This window comes from Echinops telfairi, unplaced genomic scaffold (genome assembly GCF_000313985.2).
Source record: "Echinops telfairi isolate 266 unplaced genomic scaffold, ASM31398v2 ScPeMD7_11;HRSCAF=52, whole genome shotgun sequence".
NCBI lineage: Eukaryota > Metazoa > Chordata > Mammalia > Afrosoricida > Tenrecidae > Echinops > Echinops telfairi.
The window spans coordinates 10,589,531-10,599,312 of NW_022103908.1; the positions used below are offsets into that span (position 1 = coordinate 10,589,531).

The 9,782-nt window shown below is 41.5% G+C and overlaps 1 protein-coding gene across 2 annotated transcripts in view; it reads right to left on the minus strand.

The window, feature by feature from the left end:
• Positions 1-248: 248 nt before the first annotated feature.
• Positions 249-9,782, minus strand: part of BORA (BORA aurora kinase A activator) — a 30,086-nt gene continuing 20,552 nt past the window's right edge. For both annotated transcript variants that reach the window (XM_030884730.2, XM_004711256.2), the window contains 2 exons: positions 3,821-3,952; positions 249-2,454 (listed from right to left, as the gene is read on the minus strand). In XM_030884730.2, the coding sequence (XP_030740590.1) occupies positions 2,428-2,454; positions 3,821-3,952 (159 nt within the window). In that variant the 3' untranslated portion in view covers positions 249-2,427. The remainder of the gene's footprint in view (positions 2,455-3,820; positions 3,953-9,782) is intronic.

The following is a 9,782-nucleotide window of genomic DNA, read 5'->3' on the forward strand; positions in this document are numbered from 1 at the left end:
TTCTTGTCATTTGACATTAAGAATTGCAGGGATGATGGCTCTTAACTTTTTAAGGATCCAGAACTCTCAAGTCCAACAATTGTTTTCAGTTTAGACAGACTGTTTTGCCAGTGGACCCAATAATGGTATTGACTTTAATGGTAGTTGGTGGGGGAAGAGGCTGAGCAGGATGTACATACAAGTTTTGCAGGTTAGTCTTACACTTACAAGAATACAAAAAGAAAAATAACACAATGAAAATGGCTTTATTTCCTACAGTGTCATATGATTTATTTTCAAATGAGACAAAAAACAACAAAATAACTCACTGTCAAGTCCATTCCCACTCATAGTGACCCTACAACACAAATTAGTGAATGCATTCTCCAAAGTAATGCTACTTCTTTAAATGTTAGGGTATACCCACCCTGTACCCAACATGAAGCTAAGTTTTAAAAATATAGTTCTGCTACTTTATAGGTTGGTGCCCTGCAAGGAATTCAGCTGCTATCCCAACCCCTGGTGCACTTTTTCACACTGCAGTGGTTTGCAGTGTGATGTTGGAAGCTGGGTCAGTGGTATTTCAGAAAGCCAGAGTCCTCCAAAATGACTAGCAGAGCTTGCAGACAACAGAGAAGGAACAGGGTGTGCACTTTGGAGGGATTCATCCCTGAACAGTTAGGAATAGCAATAGAACAGTCAAGTACACAGAAAACCTCATGAACAGCACCAGAGTATTGAGACAAGTGGACTGACTCAAGCTATAAGCGGAGGCATGTCAGGGCTTTCATTTTGTTAAGGCCCAAAATCAACCCTCACGGAAGGAGCAGTCAAGAAATCAAATGTATTACACTGGGCACATCTGCACAGGCCTCTTTACACGTGTTACAGAGCCCGATCACTCTCAGGACTGCCTGATCCACGCCCTGGATGGTATTTTCAATCACTTCATAAGCATGTGAACGTTAGGCATGGAATACAGAAGATCAAAGGAGAATGGATGTATTGGAGTTACAGTGCTGGGGAAGAATATTGAAGTACCATGGACTGCCTGAACAAACAAGTCTTAGAAATGCAGACAGACTGCGTCCTGCCTCATGCGCTTTGGATGTGTTATCAGGAGACACTAGGCCTTAGAGGCCATCATGCTCGCTTAAGCAGTGGGGCATCAAAAAGAAGGTACAGAAATGGAAGTAGCGATGGCAGGAGGGTACTGGGAACATGGGAGGGGGAGGAAGGGGAAACTGATGGCAATGATTGATACCATACCCACCCAACCCCCCTGGGGGATGAACAGAAACCACGGGGGAAGGTAGACAGCAGTCAATGAGATACAAAAATGTGTCCAAGGGGTCATGAGGGGGGAAGAGAGGGAGGGGAAAAAAAGAGCTGACACTAGGGCTCAAATAGTAAATATTGAGGGAATTAATGACGTACAAATATGATACAATTGATGTATGGATTGTTATAAGAGCTTTATGAGCCCCCAAGAAAATGTTTTTTAATAAAAAATAAAAGACATATAATACCTGTTTATCTTTTGTGGCTGCAGAGGTATAATTGGGGTCACAGTATTACCTTTAAAAAAAAAATGTAGACGAGATGGATTGACACAGTGGCCGCAGTGGACTCAAACCTAGCAATTGGGTTGGTGCAGGGCAGGCTGTTGAACCCAAGGTTGCGGTAAATCAGAACTGACTTGCGAGCACCTATCAAGTTAATCATGACCAGCAGTTTGAACTGGAAAGGATTTGCCCACCTAACGGGTATTTATCTATTCCAAGCATCCCGCTTTACCCCTCTTATATAAGGCATGATCTTACGATACTGTTAGTACTGCACTCATATTCTACTTTAAAAGATAGAGCTATCTTAACCGGAACTAAAAATTACCCCACAGGTGTGAGCAAGCCAAGAATTAACAGTAACCTTGTAAGACATGTTTAACTTCCTTTCTGCTTTGATTAAATTCAGTTTTATCTCTAAATTAGACTTTCACAAAACATTATTTAAATTCATCTGTATGTTAGCATGTTTGATCATATAAACCAAGGCAGTTATAATAACAATGCCTCAAATTTTAATGTTATTTCAACACATTGTCAGAACTACTACTAATTCAGTGCTGTCAATCGGGCTTCAGTTCATTGATCCTTTAGAACAGGAGCAAAGTCAGCAGCTGCCACAGTTTATTCTTTTATTAACATAATTACAAAAATAGATTTAAAAATAAACTTCAGCAAGTGGTCGAAGTTCCAGGAGCTTCTCTGTGGTCCTATGTCTTTTCACATTACGGAGGGAAAGCATGTTGGTTGGTTGAAGCCCTTTTCTCTCCATCACAATTTCATTGTCAATGCCATGCATTCAAAGCTTGGAGCTACTGGACTAGTCTTTGGTTCTGAGCGAGGTAGTCTATGGGCTGCTGCATGCAGACGGATTTGTTGGCTTTCAGCACCTCTGTGTTGTGTGGTCTTCCTATGGAAGAATAGAAGGAAAGGTTTCAGTTAAAATAGAATCATTCAAAGATGCAACTAGTACACAAAACAAAAACATGAACAGAGCTTTTCCTGGCTCAACTCTGAAAATCTGAAGAGATGAAATATCTTTAAAATCATTTTATTAGGGGACTCATACAACTCATCACAATCCACACACACATCAATTGTGTAAAGCACATTGTACATTCATTGCCCTCATCATTCTCAAAACATCTGCTCTCCACTAAAGCCCCTGGCATCAGTTCATTTTTCCCCCTGTGGTAAAATTTTTTTTTGTTAACAAATCAGTATTAGATTTAACAAAAAATTCCTTTCCTAAAAAGCAGGTTTCATGGTTGGATTACTCACTAGTGACTGTGCCCCATGATGTATGTACACCAGGAATTGATAAACCGGTGGTCAAATCTGGCCTGCCTCCTGCCCACAACTAAGAAGGCTATTTCATGATATGAAAATTGTATAAAATGTAAATTTCAGTGTCCATAAAATTTGCTGGAACGTTGGGGTGGGATCCTTACCTATATCCGACTGCCTACGAAGTGTCTAAACGGACTGTAACTAAAGTCCTGCGTTATCCCGAAACTACCAGGGTTAGGAAGAGACTGGTCTTTAACACTATCAGAAAGATACAACGGGGGAAAGGGAAGATAGGGGCGTCCTTCCATTTCATCTTATTATTTGGAGACATCCAATTGCACATTTGCTAGTGTACATAGTGTTTATTAGCAATGGCCGTGAACCACTGCCGGGCTCTCCTCCAAGGAGTTCCTGGTTAGGTTCAAGAGACCACCAAGGGTCTTCTTTGTTGCATGTTAAAATATTTATTACCAAAAAAAAAGATTACCACCTCAGGGCGTCGGGATCTGCAAAGACTATCACTGGCTTTTAAGAAGACAGACCTTGCCTTTTAGTGCTTTGAATCTGATGTACAGATTATTTTCTCATGATATTATTTTCCTCATAATCAAAGTTATTTTTAAAACCTCTTATAATACCTATGTATATTTACATGTATGAAAGGCATCAAATATAAAATATTTACCAAAAGACAATACTCAGAAGTCTCTGACACTCCTATTTAGTACTTCTAAAGCTTAAAAAAACAATTTAATTTTAAGGAACTTATTTCAAGTAGGGCTCTCTCCTCTCGCATAACTACTTTTACTTGCACCCTCATACGAAAGAACTAAGAACATGTTTTGATTTAAAGTAACTTCGTGCTGTTAAATGAACTGTAACAGGATGAGCCACAAGCATCAATAAACATTTCTAACAATGCGGGGGACATTTCATAAATACTCAGCCTACAGCCCTATAAAGCTTTGGCTTTAGTTTCTTCATACCTTTGTATTAAGAACTGCGGATTTATTCTTAAGGCCATCGATCTGCTCATCACTTTCTTTGCAGTAACTTTCCGCCCCAACCGTATCCATGATATTGCTTCCGTACGTCTGTGTATTGTAGCCACTATCCATCTGATAAGGATGAGAGGGAGAAAACCTACATCACACCTCAGGATAAAACCTGCAAACTCATTTATCAGTCATCATAAAATTTCTAAGAAAACATAAAAGTTAAATATTTAAATTCAATTCATCACTATGATATCACTCCGTAACAATGTTGAATGAGATGCTTGGTGATCACTTCCCAACTCATTTACCAGGATGGGCCCTACAGACCTGGGCTGCGCTTCTAATTAAGCCTGCCCTCACAGAACACTACGACTGTGCCTGTGAGACGCCATCGAGCCCATTCTGACTCACCGTGACCCGGGCATTCCGAGCAGCACACGTTTTAAAAGGTTGGCTATGTTATAGTCACACCGAATGGTTAAAATAAAAATGGTAATTTTATTAAATTCTACATATACCGCTGAATTTCGTTATTAGTTCAACAGTTTGCATTCATTAAAATTGTAGCATTTTAAGCCACTATCCAATCCCAAGGAGCAGTAAAAACAGACAAGAGGGAAAAAGCAAACTCACTTTGGGACACCATCAACATTACTGAGTGAGTAGAGATTCCAACAACCCTAATGCTTCAGCAGTCAGGAAGCTCCGCTTCAGAGAGGTTAACTTCCACTAATGCAGCCAGCCAGTAATGCAGCGGGAATGCAGTCAGTAATGCAGCGAGTCTACACCCCTGCCAGACTCCATGTCGGGACATTCTGCAAGCTAGAATCTTTGTTCCCTCACGAATCCAAAACAGCTTAGAAAGTACACTCTATCATTTATACGTTGAAGAAAAATCATTCTCGTTTCCTGGGGTGCCTGTTTCTCGGAGCGAAGTTTTATCCTTTGTGATGTGTTCAACGGATTCCAACATTACACCCTGGAAGCACCTCAATCCGTTATTCAATAGCCAGTTGATGAAAAGCATAATGATCTGACCGCATCCAGAGAATCTACCGATCACTCTGAAAGGCCATCCATCAACTATTTACCACCGCCAAATAACGGGAGCCTGTCAGTCAGAACTCACACCCACCTGCATATATCCAAGGAAAATGTATTTCACCGCACAGTAGGGCAGTTTGCCCCATCACAGAGGCTCAATGGGGACCCTGTAACATGGCTGACATGTCTCTCACCTTCCTGTGTGCCATCAACTCAATTTCAACTCACAGTGAGAGCCGGGACCCGGTCTTAATCCTTATGTGGAGCTAAGATACCAGCGTCTTTTAATCATCTCTTTTTCTTTCATTAATCATGATGCTGCCTCTGTCTAATTGTGAGGATTTTCATAACCTCGTGAAAAACGGAGACAAGTTTGAAGTTGTCAAGGATTTTGTCTGGCTTGGATTCAAAAATCAGTGTTTATGGAAGCAGCGGTCGCGGGATCAAATGCCATGTTGCATTAGGTAAACCTGCTGCACAAGACTTCTTTAGAGTATTGAAAAGCAGGGATGTTACTTTGTGGGCTAGGGTACGCCTGACTCAAGCCACTGTAATTTCAACCGCCTCATACGCTTGGGAAAGTTGGACACTGAATAAGGAAGACCGAAGAAGAATCTATGCACTTGAACCGTGGTGGAGAAGAACACTGAAACGACTGTGGACTGCTAAACGACAAACAAATCTGTCTTGGAAGAAGTTTGTCCAGAGTGCTCGTTAGAGGCCACGATGGGGAAACTTTGTCTTACATACTTTGGACACGTTGTCAGGAGAAACCAGTCCCTGGAGAAGGACATTGTGTTGGTAAAGTGGAGGGACAGTGACAAAAGAGGAAGGCCCTCATGGGTTATCTCATGGCTGCAACAACAGGCTCAAATGGAACAAGTGAGACCACAGAAGGGACCAGTGTTTCCTTCGGTTGTGCAGAGTTGCTCTGGGTCGGAACCCTCAGGAAGGCACTTACCAAGAACTGTCTTCTTCATATAAATATGCCTTTTCTCCCACGTAAAGTAAAAACAAAACTAAAAATAGAAACGAGGGACAAGAGAAATGAGGGAGGCAAGTGAGGGGAAAACTATTGGAAGATTTGATGAGCAGTTTAATATCAGATTACAAGGTTGATGATCTGAAATATCAATCCCCACCTAATTTACAAAACAAAAGCCCACTAAACAAAAATACCATCAACGGGCTTTGTGCCCTTCACAACCATGCTTCTGCTGAGTATCTACACTTTATTTCATTACCTTGCCTTCTTTACCTTCCACTCACTCTTTCTATGTAGCCTACCCCACTAATAACTTCTGTTAATCCAACTGTCACTCCAGAAGCCACTCTCCTTGTGATGTCCCTGGGGTTCTGCTTCCTTTCCCCGACCATGTGTCCTCGGGGTTCCAACCTGGCCTGCTGCTTCCTCATCCTGCACAGGCCCTGTGGCCGGGGCTGTGCTTTCCCTGCACAAACAGTTCCTGAGTAGCTCGCTCTTCTACCTGGGCCAGACTTCAAGACAGGCCTAGAGATTAAGACATCCAAGACTGCTGGGTAATGGTATGCAAGTCTGGTGAGAGCAAGGGCAAAATGTGAAATTCTGAAACCGTGTCATGAGATCTGGCCTGGCTATAGTTACCAGGAAGGCTTCAATGAGGATGAAACAACTTAGTCAAGAACTGACGAATGAATGACCAGGTAGTATAATAGAAAGTGTGCCAAACACATTCAGGGAGGGAGCAGGGTAGTTCAAAATTCTAGAGAGCCAGTGAAGATTGAGATGGAGAATGGAACCGCACAGTCAAGGCCTTGCCACCACAGGAGAGATTTTAAAGGTAATACTGAAAGCAGATGTGAAGCCTCCATCGATGGTGATATTGCAAAAGGAAACCAAGGGAAGAAGAAACAAACAAAAGAAATTAAGGACATATGAGTAAAACACTCAATAGGGCATTGTTAGGTAAATCTGAGACAATGTTGCAGAAATTTAGACCAAAAGGAGGCTTTAAAACAATAGGAAGACAGGATGGAAGTGGCCGGAAGTCCCACAGAAAGCAGTGAGGAGGGCCGGGCGACCATCTGCGAGGCGCAACAAGGACAGTGAAAGCCCTGGGTTCCCACACTGTATATGTCCAGAGCCCCGAGGGCAGAAGACAAGGGCTGAAAGTAAACCAAAAGATCATCAACGAAATTTCAGAAAACTGTGGACATAAGAGAGGGAGCCCCGGTAGTCTAGTAGGTTACTTGCTGGGCTGTTAACCACAAGGTCAGCAGTTCAAAAACACCAGCGGCGTCTCGGGAGAAAGATGAGACTTCCTGTTTCCATAAACAAGTACCATCTGGGAAACCCACAGGGGTGATTTCTGGGCCTATGGGTGTCATTAAGGGGCAGAGTCGGCTCCTTGGCAGAGAGTTCGGTGTTCAGTTTTTGAGTGGTCAAAGAAAAGGTTCTAAGTATTTCCAAAGAGACAAATGAACAATACTTTTAAAAAAAACAGGGCATTGAAATGCTTTCAGACCTCTCACTAGCAATCCAGATAAAGGATCAATGAAAGAAATCCTTCAAATAAGGACAGACAACTATTTCTAAACAGCCAATGCTTTGAAACATGCGCTCTTCCTCAGAAAGCCACTCGAAAATGTGTTCCAGTAAGACAAGAAGAAAACCAGCACAGAGAACAGAACTCTAATCCAGTAGAGAAGCCCCTTCGTGTGTGTGTGTGTGTGTGTGTGTGTGTGTACAAATAAAAAAATGCAGGCACTTATATTAGGGGCTTCCAAAAGCTCATGGAAAAATAAAATGAAGGGATTATAAAACTTTTCCACAAACCCCTGGTGTGTGTATATACACAAACACACACACATAAAAGGGTAAGTTTAAAAAAAGCTACCAAAAATCAAGAAGTTTAAACAAAACCATCTAAATGAATGTTAGCTATTGTTATGAAGTTACCTTAAAGTTCTTAAGAAATCTGAAAGCACTGTCTCCGGACATTTCAGTTGGTATACCTGGGAGGGCAGTGCTTCCGGGAGCTCACAAAGAATCTGTGCGCTTCAATTTACCACACGTTATAACAGTAGTTTTGGTGTACCTGAGGATTCAAACCGCGTTTCTTTTTAAATGTTTTGAGAACAAAAGCCTGAGGGACAAGATCAGGGTTTAAGGGTGGATACAACAAGGTTTCCCATGAAATTCTCTTAGGACAGCCCTTACGACTCTCTAAGAATAAGCAGGTGCACCGTTATGATGGGGAAGCAATCTTAGTACAATTTTCTGGGGCTTTATCTCTCCTACGCAGTTTGTAGTTTTCTTAAAACTCCTTCATAATACACTTCCTACTTCCCATGATCATCCTGTATCCTTCAAGAAAATCTATCAAGATTCTCCCTTCAGAAAGCCAACAAAGTCACCATGACCTTCTAAGCTGATCCCTCTGCCTTGAACTTAATTGGCGGGGAGGTCCCTTCAGAAGCCACTGTTTTGATGGGGCTGTGCACTCTGGGTCACAGTGTTAAATCCAAGACTCATTCCCAATTAGAAGTCACTTCATGAAACAATCTTCACGAGCTTCGATCTAGCTTAAAAGACCGGTGGAAAGACCATCTCTCTGAGCTACCTGATCTTCATGCAATGCTTGTGGCGCGCAACAAGGTCGAGCGCTGCAGAGGTCAAGATATCTACTTAAAACTGAAAGCCAAAGCATGCAAGATCCCCACGTCAATGGCTAGTACATCCAATGTCCATTCTACGTAGGTCTGGATTTCAGGCAGTTTCTTCATCTATGAAGGTTGATAAGTCTCCTTCCTACACTTAGCTCATCTCTAGGGTCTTTCCAACTTTCTTAAAATGCTTGATCCATATCGTAATTCATTTTATAAGAGGCTGACTTCCTATAAACTTAACGCAAAACTTCAATGATTTATGAATACATCTACTTGAGTTTTGTTAAAAATCTGATATTAGTCCTGATCTACTAAGTGTTTTATTTCCCCTATGGTACAAAAAGATTCTGGTTTTGAAGGCAGATAACTGAGGCTAATAACTCAAATGTGTTACTGAGGAAAACTGTCTGCAGCTGTTCAAAGTTTGCAGAGATACTTTAAACAAGTTTTGTTTGGGGTAACGTGTCCATGTAGTGACTGGAACTCTAGTCGCAATCCTTGTTTGACTTAATCTTGTGTGTGTCTACGTGCATCAATTTATTGACTAGCTCATCCGTTATTGTGTGAAGTATCTAATTTGTGCATTAACAATGTACATCTGGCAATCATGAACTGCAGTATGAGGCAAGAGTAATGCTGGTGGTGATGGTTAAGGCTATGTGTCAACTTAGTTGTGATTCTCTGTTGTTTGGCAGCTAAGCAGTGATATAAATTGGTAGCAATGTAATAAGGCAGTTTAGCAGTTATGTAATGATGTACTCAACCTCCGTTTTGTGATCTCAGATGGACAGTCTTCATTATCAAATAATGCCTATTTTTGTATAATGATGTAGCCTTTGGAGCCTAAACATGCTGTAGTGGGTGGTGTGTGTGTGTGTGTGTGTGTGTGTGTGTGTTACACAAGAGATTTCAAAAAGTTTGTGGAGCCTGAATCCTATCTGATCCTGGACCAGGGATGTGAAGAGCCTTGTTAACACGTAAAACACATTGGACAGTGGACTGTGGCAGATGCAATCAGGTTAAAATTGATTACCCTATCATTTGGTCTTCTTTATGATCCATTTAAATTTGTTCTAGTTTTTAATATTTTTTGCTTTCTTTTGGAGGTTCTCATCTGCTTTACTTTGTTATTTCTTGTGAGTTTTGCTCATTTTTTAATGTTTTCCTATTTACGAAATTCAGGATAGGTAAATCTGAAGAGCCAGTAACTGGATTAATGGCTCCTTGGGGGTGTGGCAGGGGAGGTTGGGGGAAATGG